The following is an 18,515-nucleotide window of genomic DNA, read 5'->3' on the forward strand; positions in this document are numbered from 1 at the left end:
CCCTACAGTCCCTCACCACCTCCCCACAGTCCCTCCCCACCTCCCCACGGCCCCTCCCCTTTCCCCCCACCGTCCCTCCCCCTCCCCCACCGTCCCTCCCCCTCCCCCCACAGTCCCTCCCCCTCCTCTCCCTACAGTCCCTCATCCCCTCCCCACAGTCCCTCCGCACCTCCCCACGGCCCCTCCCCCTTCCCCCCACCGTCCCTCCTCCTCCCCCACAGTCCCTCCCCCTCCCCCCACAGTCCCTCCCCCTCCCCACGGTCCCTCTCCCTCCCCCCACATGGACCCTCCCACTTTTCCTCCTCATTCCCTCCCCCTCCCCCACGGTCCCTCCCCCTCCCCCACAGTCCCTCCCCCTCCTCCCCCACAGTCCCTCCCCCTCCTCCCCCACGGCCCCTCCCCCTTCCCCCCACGGTCCCTCCCCCTCCCCCCACACGGACCCTCCCACTTTTCCTCCTCAGTCCCTCCCCCTTCCCCCACGGTCCCTCCCCCTCCTCCCCACAGTCCCTTCCCCCTCCTCCCCCTACAGTCCCTCCCCCTCCTCCCCCCACGGTCCCTCCCCCTCCTCCTCCACGATCCCTTCCCGCTCCTCCCCCTACAGTTCCTCCCCCTCCTCCCCCTACAGTTCCTCCCCCTCCTCCCCCTACAGTCCCTCCCCCTTCCCCACAGTCCCTTCCCTCCTCCCCCACAGTCCCTGCCCCTCCCCCCATGGTCCCCTCCTCCCCCACGGTCCCTCACATTCCTCCTCAGTCCCTCCCCCTCCCCCACGGTCCTTCCCCCTCTCCCACAGTCCCTCCATCTCCCCCCACAATCCCTCTTCCTTTCCATCTGCAGTCCCTCCTACCTTCCCTTCTCTTCATCCGTGCTCATCTACCCTTGAGTCTCCTCCCCCTCCCTACTCTTTCCACATCCCTCGACTCTCAACCTTTCCCCACTCCCTCTGTCCCCCCCACTCCCTCCGTCTCCCCCCACTCTCTCCGCCCCCCCCCACCTCACTCTGCCTCTGTTGTCACCGGTGCAGATTTTACGAGGTGATTGTTTCGCCGACAAGTTATTCACGTTCAGAACGGGAAAGTTTGTGTCAGAATAGGCATCTGCTTGCATTCCAAGTGAAGCATCCATTCGAGGACTACATCAGTCTGCGCATTCCCACTGCCAACGTCTCTGGAACAATGACGTTGACCATCGGAGATAATCAGACCATTGGCAACTTCTGGAACAGACGTCTGGAGCCTGACCAGCAATACACAGTCACGTTGCGAGTCGTCAGTGACTGGAGTCCGGTGAGTGTGCGTCACCTGCCGCCATCTTGTGCGCTGTTCGCTCTTGTATCCAGGAGTCCTGGTAATCAGGTCAGTGGGCATCAGTGCCTGGAGTCACAGCTTGGAAAGGAAGGTGGACGTGGGTCCGACATGACAGTGTCCTGTGTCCGACCGTCCCCAGCCGCTACATCAATGACCTTCCCTCCCCCAGTACTGGGATGGTGACTGATGTTGGCACCGTCTCCACTTCCATCAGAACCCCTCAGCAGGTGGTCCCTGTGACTGCCGACAACACAGGCATGAGCAGGTCCGTGACAGGTGTGTTCCCTGAAGACCATCTCCAACAGGACCGTGTCCAACCACCTTCCCTGGACAGCGAACAGCGTTACCAGCTCCACAGATCAGCATCCACAGTTGGGCAGAACGTCCAAGAATCTGCCTCATAAATACTGGAGACAGGTGTCCTGTAGGAAATGACACGGCATCACAGACTGCCACCCCGTGCCGGATTACTGCAGCCCCAACAACCCTCAAAGCACTCAGCAGCATCCAGGAGAAAGCAGGAGTATTTGATTGTTTGTTTAAGCCCAGGGGTGAGGTCTTTGTAGCTCTGGGTCTTTACAGGATGAAGTTGCCCAACCCTCCTCTTTTCACAGCCAGGCTTGGGACTGTCCTTGGCGGGGTTATAAATAGGAGTAGTAATGTCAGAATCGGAGTGAGGAGTGGCTGTGGGACACTCAGTCTCTCAAACCACGCTGTCTATTTGGCTGATGTGAATGTAGCCTCAACTCCACAGTCCTGTCCACGGTGGATGATGGGAAAATGGAGGCTGTGTAGGAGGAAAAGGTTACATTGATCTTACAGCAGCTGAAAAGGTCAGCACAACATTGTGGGCCGAAGGGCCTGTACTGTGGTGTAATGTTGTCTGTTCTATGGCAGCAACCCTCACCCCTCATTTAACCACTTCTGCTTCAAAGATGTCAAGGTCACTGCTTCAGCTGCACTTTGGGCCAAAGGCTCAGAGTCCATCGGTGACTTATCTGTATACCTGATTCCGGCTTCTGTAAATCACACACAGGGGCTCCAGGTCTGTCTGCGTCTCAGAGATCTACAATCTCTCACCGTTTAGATCACCTGCTTCTTTATGATTCCTGACAATATGGGCCATTTTATATATGTAGCCCCCTGGTAAGCCTCAGGCTCACTCAACTGGCTGTCGTCGAGGGGAAGCAGCCTTCGGCCCCGCCAAACTGGGTAATCAAGTTTGTGTGGATGCTGTGTGATGTACCCCACCCCGGCAAATAACAGACAATACACCAGATACGATTAAATGATTACAATTTATAGATATTACTGGAACTATATAATTAATAGAGATAAAATATAAAAGGAAAGTAAAAGGCGCCAAACTTATCAAAGTTCAACCTCTTTGTGCACAACAGTTGGAGATCTAGTAATGGTCCTCTTTTCACCATCTGATCCCCTCTGACCACCTCGGCCCACCACCTGGGACCAACCACAGTGGTCGACCAGACGCTCCACACGAGTCTGTCTTCGTCCCCTCTCCTCGCCAAAGACCCTGGACCTCGGACTCCCGCACGAGATTCGGCTGGTTTACAGCATCGAGTCCACTGTCTTTGTCCCCATCGCGCCTTCTGCGCCAAAGCCCGCACATCACAATAGCTTACAGACACACAAGAAAGAATAATATCTATCCCAATTGGTTAGCAACTGAATACAACTCTCTCTATAACCCAAACAAGCTGCTAGCGAGAGAACTTTCTCAACAGTTAACATAACAAAGCAGCCATTTTGATTAGCCTACGCAGTAACATGAAAGAAGAAACCCCTTACACATAGAAACATAGAAAACCGACAGCACAATACAGGCCCTTCGGCCCACAAAGCTGTGCTGAACATGTCCTGACCTTAGAAATAACCGAGGGTTACCCAGAGTCGTACACTTTTCTAAGCTCCATGTATTCCACGTTCTAAGCTCGAGATTTGATATTTGAACGTCTCAACCAGTGGGGAAGAAGGTACAGGGGCCTGAAGAAGCTCAGTCAATGTTTCTGGAACAGCTTCTTCCTGTCTGCCATCACATTTCTGAACGTTATTTCTCTTTCACTATGTTTATTTGTTTATTCGATTGTTTATATATTTAGAGATGCAACGTTGAACAGCCCCTTCCAGCCCTTCAAAACGCGCTGCCCAGCAACCCACCAATTAACCCTCTCCAAATCACAGGACAATTTACACTGACCAACCAACCCTAACCGGTATGTCTTCAGCCCATGGGAGGAAACTGGATCTTCCGGACGAAACCCACACAGTCACCGGGAGAATGTATAGACTTACTTACAGCATTTGTTGGAATTGGACTGAACACCAGTGTCCCGATCCATAATAACAATAGACAATAGGTGCAGGAGTAGGCCATTCGGCCCTTCGAGCCAACACTGCCATTCACTGCCTTTCAGTGACTGATGTACAAGAACACCTAGATCTCATTGTACTTCCCCTTTTCCAAACTTGACTCCATTTACGTAATATTCTGCCTTTCAGTTCTTACCAGCAAGGTGGATAACCTCACATTTATCCACATTAAACTGCATCTGCCATGCATCTGCCCACTCACCCAGCCTGTCCAAGTCACCCTGCATTCTCATAACATCCTCCTCACATTTCACACTGCCACCCAGCTTTGTGTCATCGGTGAATTTGCCAATGTTACTTTTAATTCCCTCAGCTAAATCATTAATGTATATTGTAAACAGCTGCGGTCCCAGCACTGAACCCTGCGGTACCCCACTGGTCACCACCTGCCATTCTGAAAGGGACCTGTTAATCACTGTTCTTTGTTTTCTGTCAGCCAGCCAATTTTCAACCCATGTCAGTACTCTGCCCCCAATACCATGTGCCCTAATTTTGCCCACTAATCTCCTATGTGGGACTTTATCAAGGCTTTCCTGAAAGTCCAGGTACACTACATCCACTGGCTCTCCCTTGTCCATTTTCATAATCACATCCTCAAAAAATTCCAGTAGATTAGTCAAGCACGATTTCCCCTTTGTAAATCCATGCTGACTCGGACCAATCCTGTTACTGCTAGCCAGATGTGTCGTAATTTCATCTTTTACAATTGACTCCAGCATCTTTCCCACCACCAATGTCAGGCTAACCGGTCTATAATTCCCTGTTTTCTCTCTTCCTCCCTTCTTGAAGAGAGGGACAACACTAGCCACCCTCCAATCCACAGGAACTGATCCTGAATCTATAGAACATTGGAAAATGATTACCAATGCATCCATGATTTCTAAAGCCACCTCCTTAAGTATCCTGGGATGCAGACCATCAGGTCCCGGGGACTTATCAGCCTTCAGACCCAACGGTCTATCCAACACCATTTCCTGCCTAATATAAATTTCCTTCAATTCATCCATTACCCTAGGTCCTTTGGCCACTATTACATCTGGGAGGTTGTTTGTGTCTTCCCTAGTGAAGACAGATCCAAAGTACCTGTTCAACTCATCTGCCATTTCCTTGTTCCCCATAATAAATTCACCAGTTTCTGTCTTCAAGGGCCCAATTTTAGTCTTAACTATTTTTTTCCTTTTCACATACTTAAAGAAGCTTTTACTATCCTCCTTTATATTCTTGGCTAGTTTACCTTCGTACCTCATTTTTTCTCCACGTATTGCCTTTTTAGTTACCTTTGTTGCTCTTTAAAATTTTCCCAATCCTCCAGCTTCCCACTCGTCTGCTATGTTATACGTCTTCTCTTTTATTTTTATACTGTCCATTACTTCCCTTGTCAGCCACTGCCTCCCCTTACTCCCCTTAGGATCTTTCTTCCTCTTTGGAATGAACTGATCCTGCACCTTCCGCATTATTCCCAGAAACACTTGCCATTGCTGTTCCACTGTCATCCCTGCTAGGGTATTGTTCCATTGAACTTTGGCCAGCTCCTCCTTCATAGCACCATAGTTCCCTTTGTTCAACTGTAATACTGACACTTCTGAGTTTCCCTTCTCCCTCTCAAATTGTAGATTAAAACTTATCATATTATGGTCACTACCTCCTAATGGCTCCTTTACCTCGAGGTCCCAGATCAAATCCGGTTCATTGCACAACACTAAATCTAGAATTGCGTTCTCTCCGGTAGGCTCCAGTCCAAGCTGTTCTAAGAATCCATCTCGGAGGGACTCCACAAACTCCCCTTCTTGGGGTCCAGTACCAACCTGATTCCTCCAGTCTACCTGCATGTTGAAATCCCCCATAACAACTGTAGCATTACCTTTGCGACATGCCAATTTTAACTCTTGATTCAACTTACACCCTACATCCAGACTACTGTTTGGGGGCCTGTAGGTAAGTCCCATTAGGGTCTTTCTATCCTTAGAATTTCTCAGTTCTATCCATACTGACTCTACGTACCGAATTACCGGAATTGTACTGAACACCGATGTCCCGATCCGTAATAACTTCACACCGACTGCTGATCCGAATTACCGGACTATTTCCCTCTCAGCCCCAACCTCCTGCCTTCTCCCCATATCCTTCATGCCTTGACTAATCAAGAATCTACCAACCTCTGCCTTAAATATACATAAAGACTTGGCCTCCACAGCTGCCTGTGGCAAAGAATTCCACAGATTCACCACTCTCTGGCTGAAAAAATTCCTCCTCATCTCCGTTGTAAAAGGCCGCCCCTCGGTTCTGAGGCCGGGTCCTCTGGTCCCCGACTCGCTCTGTCTCATTATTCCTTTCCTTGTACGATGAGATTATTTGTTATTTACAGTGATGTAATTGTAACTGTGCTGCTGCACAAATCACTGATAATAAAGCTGATTCAGGGTCCAGCTGAACCCATGGAGAGCGTTCCCACATCAGTACTGACGAGCTGTGCTCCAGAACTATCTGTTCCGGGACAGTTCCGACACAGGAATCGACCCAACAGTGTGCAAACTGCCCAGTCTTGTCCCGTTCACAAACTGAAGGACAAACCCATTGTACAATCACTGTGTGAACCATCGTCAGAGCGGGTGGAAGCCGTTGTTCGCGGTGCTGTCAGGTGACATTTGATAAATTACTCAGTTTGAGTCTCTTCAGGACCCCTTGATACCAAACCTCATGACAGCAGTTCAAACGCAGACCCAGGAGGTGCTGTAGACCGGGCTGGGAGGGGCTCTGTCATGTGTGACTCTATGTCACGGTGACCTGTGTGCTTTTGGGTGTAATGGTGATGGTCACAGTGGGTTTGCAGATCAGTTTGGAGGGGACAGACTCACACACAGGATAGAGTGTGTCCGGGGGGTCAGAGTTCCGCCACTGAAGGACGATAGTGGCCAGTTGAGGGTTTACTACAACCCAGCAGTTTCACAAACACTGTCACCGGGATCGACCTTTGTCCAAGATTCACCTCACTCACTGAGTTGAAATTGTTGGTGGGATTTGAACACTTGTTTCTTGCTCGTTGACCTGGGTTCTGGGCTTATGGCAGAGTAATGCACCTCATTGTCTGAGCAAATACATCTGAATGGAAAAGCTTCGATTACTAACAGCGGCTGTTAATTCTCTTTGCAGGAAGTGAAGTTTGTGTGTGCGTATTATGAACCGTTCTATGGTAAGTTCAAACCCTGACTGCTGTCGCACTGTTACTGACCCCAGCAGACAGCCCAGCACGGGATTGTTTAAAGCAGGTGTTTCCAGTGGTTAATACAATATGAAACCTGAGAGGGAGCAGAAAGCACTGTTATATCCAGGATAGCTGGCACGGATGAGAGCAGGTCAGTGATGCTGACAGTGTGCAATCAGGCATGAGGCTGTACTGGCTGGAGTTTAGAAGAATGAGGTTCTCATTGAAACCTATCAAATATTGAAATGCTTGACAGAGAGGATGTTTCCAGTAGTAGGCGATGTCTAGGAATCTAGATCCGGAGGAAAAGAGGAACACACATTTCGAACGGAGATGGGGAATTCCTTTAGTTAGAGGGTGGTGATTCCGTGAAATTCATTTCCGCGGACGCCATGAGGGACAAGTGATTGGATAAATTTACAGTGCAGGTAGAGAAAAACTTGATTACAGCAACAACGGTTATGGGGAGAAGGCAGGAGAATGGGGTTGAGAGGGGTAATAAATCAGCCAGGATTGAATGGTGGAGCAGAATCGATGGGCCTTATCGTTTTATCATTAAATCAGAAATGATGGAATGGCAAAACAGTCTCGACGCTACGGCCTAATTCTGCTCCTATGTCCCAGGGAGTTGTGGAATCAAGACCACAGAGGTGGGTGGGGGCTGGGGGGAAGGGTTTTTAATGGTCCTGACTCTATAAATTCACACATCAGAGGAATCTTCCTCCACACAATTATAGCGAATATCCAGGGGGGGCGGGTGGAATTAGCAATTGAACGAGATGTCGGTGCAAATGAAAATCGAGGTCCTTAGTCTGGAATATTTCTGACTCTGAGATACCCAAAACATTTCTACAGATCCTCTGACTCTCAGTCCCCAAAACATCTCTACAGATCCTGTCTGACCCTAAAATCCTCCAACATCTCTACAGATGCTGTCAGAGCCTGACTTCCCCAACACCTCTACAGATTCTCTGACCCTGAATTCCCCAACATCTCTACAGATTCTGTCTCACCCTGAGTTCCCCCAATATCTCTACAGATACTGTCTCACCCTGAGTTCCCCCAATATCTCTACAGATTCTCTGACCCTGAGTTTCCCCCAACATCTTTACAGATGCTGTCTCACCCTGAGTTCCCCCAACATCTCTACAGTTACTGTCTCACCCTGAGTTCCACCAACATCTCTACAAATTCTCTGACCCTGAGTTTCCCCCAACATCTTTACAGATGCTGTCTCACCCTGAGTTCCCCCAACATCTCTACAGATACTGTCTCACCCTGAGTTCCCCCAACATCTCTACAGATACTGTCTGACTCCCTGATGTCCCACAGCACATTGCGTTTTCTCCAGATTTAGTCATATTGCAGCAAGACAACACACCTCGTGATATCTGCCAGTGGTAATAGACCTCATTCTGACTCGGATCGTGTCGACGTACAGCACAGAAACAGGCCCTTCGGCCCATCCTGTCCATGCTGACATCTGTTGCCCATCTACACTCATTCTACCTGCCTGCATTAGGTCTGGAGCCCCCTGTGCCCTGCCGGTTTGTCTGAATGTCTGAAACGTAGTGATAGTGTCTGATTCCACAACTTCCTCCCGCAGTGCATTCCAGAAATGTGTAAAGCAAAGCTTCCCCCCTCCGATCTCCTTTCAACCTCCGTTTCTCACTGTCAGACTGCGTTCACCTGCTTTGGACACCATGAAAACAAGTTCTGACAAGCTGTCCTCTCAGAACTTGGTGTACTTATACAGGTCACCTGTCAGCCTCCTTCACCCCAGGGAAAACATCCCAGCCCATCCAACCTTCCCCCATATCTGACGTCCTCCAGTCTGGGAAGATCTCCTCTTGCACTCTCTCCAGAGTAAGGACGTCTTTCCCACAGCACGGTGACCAGAACTACAATTCTGCTCACAAGACTCCCTGCAGCCTAACCAATCCGGGTGAAGGCCCCTGACCCGCCCGCTTCCTTCCACAGATGCTGCCTGACTCAGTGAGATCCTCCAGCTGTAAATTGGGGTTCCAGATCACAGTAGCTGCAGTTTCTGCCGAACCAGTGTTTTGTGAAGTTGTAACAGATCACTGCAGCCACCCACACAAAACCCATTTCTCAAACACATCAGTGAGACCAGACCCCATTTCAATCACACAAAGCCATCACACTCTGTGAAATGGTCAAGTGCAGGAATAGAGGACGGGACTGGGTCATTCAAGCCTAGAATTTCCCAGTTTAAATGGGACAGTTGAGAGGTGTGCTGAACATGATTACCCGAATGGCAACAGCCCCATTAGCAGAGCCGCTGGGGAAGGGCCAGGAAGCGAGCAGCTGAACGGGCTGGTCCACATCACCAGTCGATGGGCTCCCACTGTTCAGGGAGTGTTTACAGGGCTACTATGGGACACCCTGAACTGGGAGCCAGACTGTTCTTTCTCCGTGTATCTAACTACTGCTTTGGATTCTGTTCCCAACAGTATCAACGGGAAAGGTCACCATAACCTTTTCAGTTCTCCTCTTCATCAGTCTGCTTTTGATCCTGGTGGTCTTCCTGGTCTACAGGTAGGCATCCCCTAGGCCTTTCCCCAAGGCTATACAGGCGGGACAGGTCCCTGGAACCACCAGCTCTGACTGAAGGTGGTGAAGGAAGCTCTCTTGGGGTGGGGCGTTAGGGGGTTAAAACAAAATCAGTGACTGGGCTCAGGGGGTGGTCACACCAGGATGACACTGTGTTAGCAACCAGAGGACCTGGGTCACCCACCGAGGATTTTACACCGATCCAGGTTAACATCCGATTACTCCACAGCTTCCATTTCCAGGTGTATTTTCCAGAGAGCTCCTGGAGGGATAACTGCCTGTGGGATAGGGACATCCTCAACTCAGAACCTTGTAGAGTGTTCCACCTAACCATCATCTCTCCTTCCTGTGTAGGAGGAGACGGAAGGCCAGGAAACCCAAATGGCAAGTGATCCGACGTTACATTACGAAGAGCTCAGGTGAAGACTGAGCCTGTGGAGAGTTCAGCATCATCCATTCTCATTCATCTCTCCCCAACCCCACTGCCTCACCTCCCTCTCCGCAACTCCACAACTCCCTGACACACAGCATCTCCCTGTCACTCCCCTCTGATACCACCACTCTCCCTATCACTCCCCTCTGATACTCCCACTCTCCCTATCACTCCCCTCTGATACTCCCACTCTCCCTATCACTCCCCTCTGATACTCCCACTCTCCCTATCACTCCCCTCTGATACTCCCACTCTCCCTATCACTCCCCTCTGATACCACCACTCTCCCTACCACTCCCCTCTGATACTCCCACTCTCCCTATCACTCCCCTCTGATACTCCCACTCTCCCTATCACTCCCCTCTGATACTCCCACTCTCCCTATCACTCCCCTCTGATAATCCCACTCTCCCTATCACTCCCCTCTGATACTCCCACTCTCCCTATAACTCCCCTCTGATAATCCCACTCTCCCGATCACTCCCCTCTGATACTCCCACTCTCCCTATCACTCCCCTCTGATACTCCCACTCTCCCTAGAACTCCCCTCTGATAATCCCACTCTCCCTATCACTCCCCTCTGATACTCCCACTCTCCCTATCACTCCCCTCTGATACTCCCACTCTCCCTATCACTCCCCTCTGATAATCCCACTCTCCCTATCACTCCCCTCTGATAATCCCACTCTCCCTATCACTCCCCTCTGATACCACCACTCTCCCTATAACTCCCCTCTGATAATCCCACTTTCCCTAACACTCCCCTCTGATACTCCCACTCTCCCTATCACTCCCCTCTGATATCACCACTCTCCCTATCACTCCTCTCTGATACTCCCACTCTCCCTTTCACTCCCCTCTGATACCACCACTCTCACTATCACTCCCCTCTGATACTCCCACTCTCCCTATCACTCCCCTCTGATACTACCTCTCTCCCTATCACTCCCCTCTGATACCACCACTCTCCCTATCACTCCCCTCTGATACTCCCACTCTCCCTATCACTCCCCTCTGATACCACCTCTCTCCCTATCACTCCCCTCTGATACTCCCACTCTCCATATCACTCCCCTCTGATACTCCCACTCTCCCTATCACTCCCCTCTGATACCACCACGCTCCCTACCACTCCCCTCTGATACTCCCACTCTCCCCATCACTCCCCTCTCATACCACCACTCTCCCTATCACTCCCCTCTCATACCACCTCTCTCCCTATCACTCCCCTCTGATACTCCCACTCTCCCTATCACTCCCCTCTGATACTCCCACTCTCCCTATCACTCCCCTCTGATACTCCCACTCTCCCTATCACTCCCCTCTGATACTCCCACTCTCCCTATCACTCCCCTCTGATACTCCCACTCTCCCTATCACTCCCCTCTGATACTCCCACTCTCCCTTTCACTCCCCTCTGATACCACCACTCTCCCTATCACTCCCCTCTGATACTCCCACTCTCCCTATCACTCCCCTCTGATACTCCCACTCTCCCTATCACTCCCCTCTGATACTCCCACTCTCCCTATCACTCCCCTCTGATACTCCCACTCTCCCTATCACTCCCCTCTGATACTCCCACTCTCCCTATCACTCCCCTCTGATACTCCCACTCTCCCTATCACTCCCCTCTGATACCACCACTCTCCCTACCACTCCCCTCTGATACTCCCACTCTCCCTATCACTCCCCTCTGATACTCCCACTCTCCCTATCACTCCCCTCTGATACCACCACTCTCCCTATCACTCCCCTCTGATACTCCCACTCTCCCTATCACTCCCCTCTGATACTGCCACTCTCCCTATCACTCCCCTCTGATACTCCCACTCTCCCTATCACTCCCCTCTGATACTCCCACTCTCCCTATCACTCCCCTCTGATACCAGCACTCTCCCTATCATTCCCCTCTGATACTCCCACTCTCCCTATCACTCCCCTCTGATACTCCCACTCTCCCTATCACTCCCCTCTGATACCACCACTCTCCCTATCACTCCCCTCTGATACTCCCACTGTCTCTACCACTCCCTTCTGATACTCCCACTCTCCCTATCACTCCCCTCTGATACTCCCACTCTCCCTATCACTCCCCTCTGATATTCCCACTCTCCCTATCACTCCCCTCTGATACTCCCAGTCTCCTTATCACTCCCCTCTGATACTCCCACTCTCCCTAAAACTCCCTTCTTATACTCCCACTCTCCCTATCACTCCCCTCTGATACTCCCACCCTCCCTATCACTCCCCTCTGATACTCCCACCCTCCCTATCACTCCCCTCTGATACTCCCACTCTCCCTATCACTCCCCTCTGATACCACCACTCTCCCTATCACTCCCCTCTGATACTCCCACTCTCCCTACCACTCCCCTCTGATACTCCCACTCTCCCCATCACTCCCCTCTGATACTCCCACTCTCCGTATCACTCCCCTCTGATACTCCCACTCTCCCCATCACTCCCCTCTGATACCACCACTCTCCCTATCACTCCCCTCTGATACTCCCACTCTCCCTATCACTCCCCTCTGATACTCCCACTCTCCCCATCACTCCTCTCTGATACTACCACTCTCCCTATCACTCCCCTCTATCTGACAAACAACCTCTTCCTACACTGATACATCTCCCAAACTCTCTCCCCACTAAGACCGGCCCCTCTCCCTGCACTGACAACTCTCGATCCCTCACCATTCTGACTGTCCTTGCTGAAGAACTGGTATCGCCAGCTTCCTCTCTCAGTCTGAACGAACCAGCAGGTTGGAGCTTTGAACAGAACTCGGTGCAGTAAAGGAGTTCATCACCCACAACATACCAACTGTGTTGTACAGTCACACGAGACACACAGTGTCTGGTCACACGATGCACACGGACAGCGTCCGGTCACACAAGACACACGGACCGTGTCCGGTCACTTCGAGGCACACGGACTGTGTCCGGTCACACGACACACACGGACGGCGTCCGGTCACACGATACACGGACAGTGTCAGGTCACACGATACACACGTACAGTGTCCGGTCACACGACACACACGAACAGCGACTGGTCACACGGGACACATGGACGGCGACCGGTCACACGGGACACACGGACGGCGTCCGGTCACATGAGACACACGGACAACGTCCGGTCACACGAGACACACGGACAACGTCCGGTCGCAAGATACATATGGACAATGTCCAGTCACACAACACTCACGTGTAACAGCTTCTTTGTAATGTTTTACTGCTAATGCTAATGTAATGGCTTCTCTGTAATGTTCACTGCTGAGGTAATGGGTTCTCTGTAGCAGCAATGTTTGGGTTATGGCTGAAGATAACGGGGTTTTGTATGCAGGGGTGGCCAATGAGGAAATATTGTTCTTTCTGGTGTGTCTGGGAGCTGTGTTTTCGTGATCAGTTGTCGAGGAGAGATGAAGAGGGAAGATGCGAGTGGAGAGAGCTGGTAGACCACCGGACGGATTGGACTGGGACCTGAGGGTCCGAAGGTCAGCGACGCTCGGAGGAGATTGATGGTGGAAGAATGGCTACAGAGTGAGCTCCAACTGGCACTTTGATTTTGACTTGGGCCCTTCTTTTGTTTTCTTTATTTTCATTACTAACCCTATATTCAGATTAAGATTCATAAAGTCTATCATTTAATTGCATATGGTGTACTGTCTGATATTTTGCGTTGTGGGTTTGTATCTGGGGGTACATAACGCAGCCTCCACACAAACGTGATTACTCAGTTTGGTGGGTCCGAAGGCTGATTCCCCTAGACGAACAGGAGCTGGGCGAGCCTGAGGGTTACAATTGTGGGGGCTCATCCGGGATTGATTCTGTTGGATGCTGTGTGATCGCCCTGTTTAAATCTGTAACTCTCTGCTGGTGTGGATGTTCTTGGGTTACAGCAGTGGTCGGCCTCTGTGGAATTGCCGGGAATTAACGCGTGCGTGTCGAGTGGGGTGGATATTCATACCCCGGATGAATTGTTAATTCGCTGTTTGAGTATGGTTAAAGCTGTTGGCAAGGTTGAAATCGTAGCGTGAAGGTTTGATAAAATGGCGAGCTCAGACCTTGTCTTAGGTCAGACGTAATGGCGGTGGGACTGCCCCCCGGCTATCGGTGCCCCAGGTGAGGTGGGGCCGTGGCCCGTCCATACTGTCAGGGAGGAGGAGAAGGGAGACCAGCAGGCTGGGTCACGGGTCACAAGCTGAGTTGCCCGCAGCTGGAGCAGAGATTTCAGAGACAGGGTTCTATCATCGCTGAGGAGTGAGGGGAAAGAGTGGTGGGATTTGGATATATAAGTCTGAATGGCATAAATTAATGTGCACAGCCTTTTTCCCAGAGATGGGAATTAAAAATGAGGGGCAATGGCTGAAGGTTTGAGGAGACAAATCTAATAGGAATGTGAGAGACAAGTTCTTCACACAGAGAATGATCAGTATATGGAACGAGCTGCCAGAGAAAGTGGTCGAGGCAGCCACATTAACAACTTTTAATAGAAACCTGGACAAGAAAGGCTAACATAGAACATAGAATAGTACAGCACAGTACAGGCCCTTCGGCCCACAATGTTGTGCCAACCCTCAAACCCTGTCTCCCATATAACTCCCCACCTTAAATTCCTCCATAAACCTGTCTAGTAGTCTCTTAAACTTCACTAGTGTATCTGCCTCCACCACTGACTCAGGCAGTGCATTCCACGCACCAACCACTCTCTGAGTAAAAAACCTTCCTCTAATATCCCCCTTGAACTTCCCACCCCTTACCTTAAAGCCATGTCCTCTTGTATTGAGCAGTGGTGCCCTGGGGAAGAGGCGCTGTCTATCCACTCTATCTATTCCTCTTATTATCTTGTACATCTCTATCATGTCTCTTCTCATCCTCCTTCTCTCCAAAGAGTAAAGCCCTAGCTCCCTTAATCCCTGATCATAATGCATACTTTCTAAACCAGGCAGCATCCTGGTAAATCTCCTCTGTACCCTTTCCAATGCTTCCACATCCTTCCTATAGTGAGGTGACCAGAACTGGACACAGTACTCCAAATGTGGCCAAACCAGAGTTTTATCGAGCTGCATCATTACATCGTGACTCTTAAACTGTTTCCCTCGACTTATGAAAGCTAACACCTCATAAGCTTTCTTAACTACCCTATCCACCTGTGAGGCAACTTTCAGGGATCTGTGGACATGTACAATTCTGTATCCACCTGGCAAAACGTCCCTGGATCCCATGCCTTCTAACTTTCTGAATAAGCCTACCGTGGGGAACCTTGTCAAATGCCCTACTAAAATCCATATAGATCACATCCACTGCACTACCCTCATCTATATGCCTGGTCACCTCCTCAAAGAACTCTATCAGGCTTGTTAGAAACGATCTGCCCTTCACAAAGCCATGCTGACTGTCCCTGATCAGACCATGATTCTCTAAATGTCTATAGATCCTATCTCTAAGAATCTTTTCCAACAGCTTTCCCACCACAGACATAAGGCTCACTGGTCTATAATTACCCGGACTATCCCTACTACCTTTTTTGAACAAAGGGACAACATTCGCCTCCCTCCAATCCTCCGGTACCATTCCCGTGGACAACGAGGACATAAAGATCCTAGCCTGAGGCTCAGCAATCTCTTCCCTCACCTCATGGAGCAGCCCAGGGCATATTCCGTCAGGCCCCGGGGACTTATCCATCCTAATGTATTTTAACAACTCCAACAGCTCCTCTCCCTTAATATCAACATGCTCCAGAACATCATCCTCACTCATATTGTCCTCACCATCATCAAGTTCCCTCTCTTTGGTGAATACCGAAGAGAAGTATTCATTGAGGACCTCGCTCACTTCCACAGCCTCCAGGCACATCTTCCCACCTTTATCTCTAATCGGTCCTACCTTCACTCCTGTCATCCTTTTTTTCTTCACATAATTGAAGAATGCCTTGGGGTTTTCCTTTACCCTACTCACCAAGGCCTTCTCATGCCCCCTTCTTGCTCTTCTCAGCCCCTTCTTAAGCTCCTTTCTTGCTCCCCTATATTCCTCAATAGACCCATCTGATCCTTGCTTCCTCAACCTCATGTATGCTGCCTTCTTCCACCTGACTAGATTTTCCACCTCACTTGTCACCCATGGTTCTTTCACCCTACCATTCTTTATCTTCCTCACCGGGACCAATTTATCCCTTACATCCCGCAAGAGATCTCTAAACATCGACCACATGTCCATAGTACATTTCCTTGCAAAAACATCATCCCAATTCACACCCGCAAGTTCTAGCCTTATAGCCTCATAATCTGCCTTTCCCCAATTAAAAATTTTCCTGTCCTCTCTGATTCTATCCTTTTCCATGATAATGCTAAAGGCCAGGGAGCGGTGGTCACTGTCCCCCAGATGCTTACCCACTGAGAGATCTGTGACCTGACCTGGTTCATTACCTAGTACTAGATCTAGTATGGCATTCCCCCTGGTCGGCCTGTCCACATACTGCGACAGGAATCCATCCTGGACACACTTAACAAACTCTGCCCCATCTAAACCCTTGGAACTAATCAGGTGCCAATCAATATTAGGGAAGTTAAAGTCACCCATGATAACAACCCTGTTATTTTTGCACCTTTCCAAAATCTGCCTCCCAGTCTGCTCCTCTGTATCTCTGCTGCTACCAGGGGGCCTATAGAATACTCCCAATAGAGTAACTGCTCCCTTCCTGTTCCTGACTTCCACCCATACTGACTCAAAAGAGGATCCTGCTACATTACCCACCCTTTCTGTAGCTGTGATATATCCCTGACCAGTAATGCCACCCCTCCTCCCCTTTTTCCACCCTCTCTATCCCTTTTAAAGCACTGAAATCCAGGAATATTGAGAATCCATTCCTGCCCTGGTGCCAGCCAAGTCTCTGTAATGGCCACTACATCATAATTCCATGTATGTATCCAAGCTCTCAGTTCATCATCTTTGTTCCTGATGCTTCTTGCATTGAGGTACACACATTTCAGCCCTTCTACCTTACTGTCTTTACACTGTTTATTCTGCTTCTCTTTCCTCAAAGCCTCTCTGTATGTTAGATCTGGCTTTACTCCATGCACTTCTTTCACTGCCCTATCGCTCTGGGTCCCATCGCCCTCAATTAGTTTAAGCTCTCTCGAACCATGCTAGCAAACCTACCTGCAAAGATATTGTTCCCTCTCGAGTTCAGGTGCAACCCATCCAATCTGTACAGGTCCCACCTTCCCCAGAAGAGATCCCAATGATCCAAAAACCTAAAACCCTGCTCCCTGCACCAACTCCTCAGCCACGCATTCAACTGTCATCTCCTCCAATTCTTACCATCTCTGTCACGTAGCACTGGCAGCAATCCTGAGAATGTCACCCTTGAGGTCCTTTTCTTCAGGCTTCTGCCTAATTCCGGAAACTCATACTTCAGGACCTCATCCCTCTTCCTGCCTATGTCGTTGGTCCCAACATGTATCACGACTTCTGGTTGCTTTCCCTCTCGTACCAGGATATCGTGCACCCAGTCAGAGACATCCTGGACCCTGGCACCCGGGAGGCAACAAACCATGCGGGTGTCCTTCTCACGTCCACAAAATCTCCTGTCTGCTCCCCTGACTATAGAATCTCCAATGACGACAGTTCTCCTCTTCTCCGTCCCACCCTTCTGCACCACTGGGTCAGACTCAGTGCCGGAGGCCCTGCCACCATGGCTCACACCTGATCGGTCGTCCCTGCCAACAGTATCCAGGACGGTAAACTTATTATTCAGGGGAATGGCTACAGGGGTGCTCTGCACTACCTGTCTGCTCACCTTCACTTTCCCCCCTCTGACTGTCACCCAACGACCTGCTTCCGGCAGCCTAGGTGTGACTACTTCCTTTAGCTCTCATCTATGACTGCCTCATTCTCCTTTATGAGTCAAAGGTCGTCCAGCTGCTGCTCCAGATTCCTTACACGGTCTTCCAGATCGCCCAGCCGTATGCACTTCTGGCAGATGTGACTCTGCGGGAGAGGGGCATTCCCCCAAGACCGCCACATCTCACATGAGAGGCACATCACCATCTCAGGAGACATTGTAAAGACTAACTGCGAGCTAGCTTGTCCTCCGCCTCTTCTCTTCGAAGCCTCAAAGCTCCACTCCTTCACTGGCCCACTCACGCTCTGGCTGCTTTCCACTGGTAAGGTAAGGATGGACCAGGTAGCCATGGGCACCCTGCCCCAGGTAACGATTGCTTGGAGTCTCCGACAGTCCCGTAAAACACGCCCACACTCTCATTTGTTCAGCTGATCAGAGAGGTGCGGGAGGAGGAGAACGCATTGGGGCCGCGAGAGGACTCCCGTCAGCAGGGTACAGTCCCCTCGGTAGTAGCCCCTTGTGGTGAAGTGACCGGGGCCAGCCCAACCCGGGAAATGGTCAAGGAGATGGTGGCAGAGCTGAGAACTGAGATGTCCCGGGTTTTAACAGCGGGTGTGGACTCTTCATATGATAGGACTGGTAGAGAGGGCTCCCCACTCATGGGACGGACTACGCAGAGGGCTGCAGGTGGCTGGGGTTCTGCGAGAAAAGGGGCGGCCGGTAACGTCTGCTATAACTGTGGGGAGACGGACACTTCTGG

General features: G+C 50.6%; 1 protein-coding gene across 1 annotated transcript in view; it reads left to right on the forward strand.

The window, feature by feature from the left end:
* LOC140197493 (receptor-type tyrosine-protein phosphatase T-like) overlaps positions 1 to 13,565 on the forward strand; it is a 79,440-nt gene extending 65,875 nt beyond the window's left edge. Inside the window, exons 7-9 of the mRNA XM_072257474.1 lie at positions 1,022 to 1,283; positions 6,849 to 6,888; positions 9,829 to 13,565. Of these exons, the coding sequence (XP_072113575.1) occupies positions 1,022 to 1,283; positions 6,849 to 6,888; positions 9,829 to 9,866 (340 nt within the window). The 3' untranslated portion in view covers positions 9,867 to 13,565. The remainder of the gene's footprint in view (positions 1 to 1,021; positions 1,284 to 6,848; positions 6,889 to 9,828) is intronic.
* The last annotated feature ends 4,950 nt before the right edge of the window (positions 13,566 to 18,515 follow it).

This window comes from Mobula birostris, chromosome 5, assembly GCF_030028105.1.
Source record: "Mobula birostris isolate sMobBir1 chromosome 5, sMobBir1.hap1, whole genome shotgun sequence".
NCBI lineage: Eukaryota > Metazoa > Chordata > Chondrichthyes > Myliobatiformes > Myliobatidae > Mobula > Mobula birostris.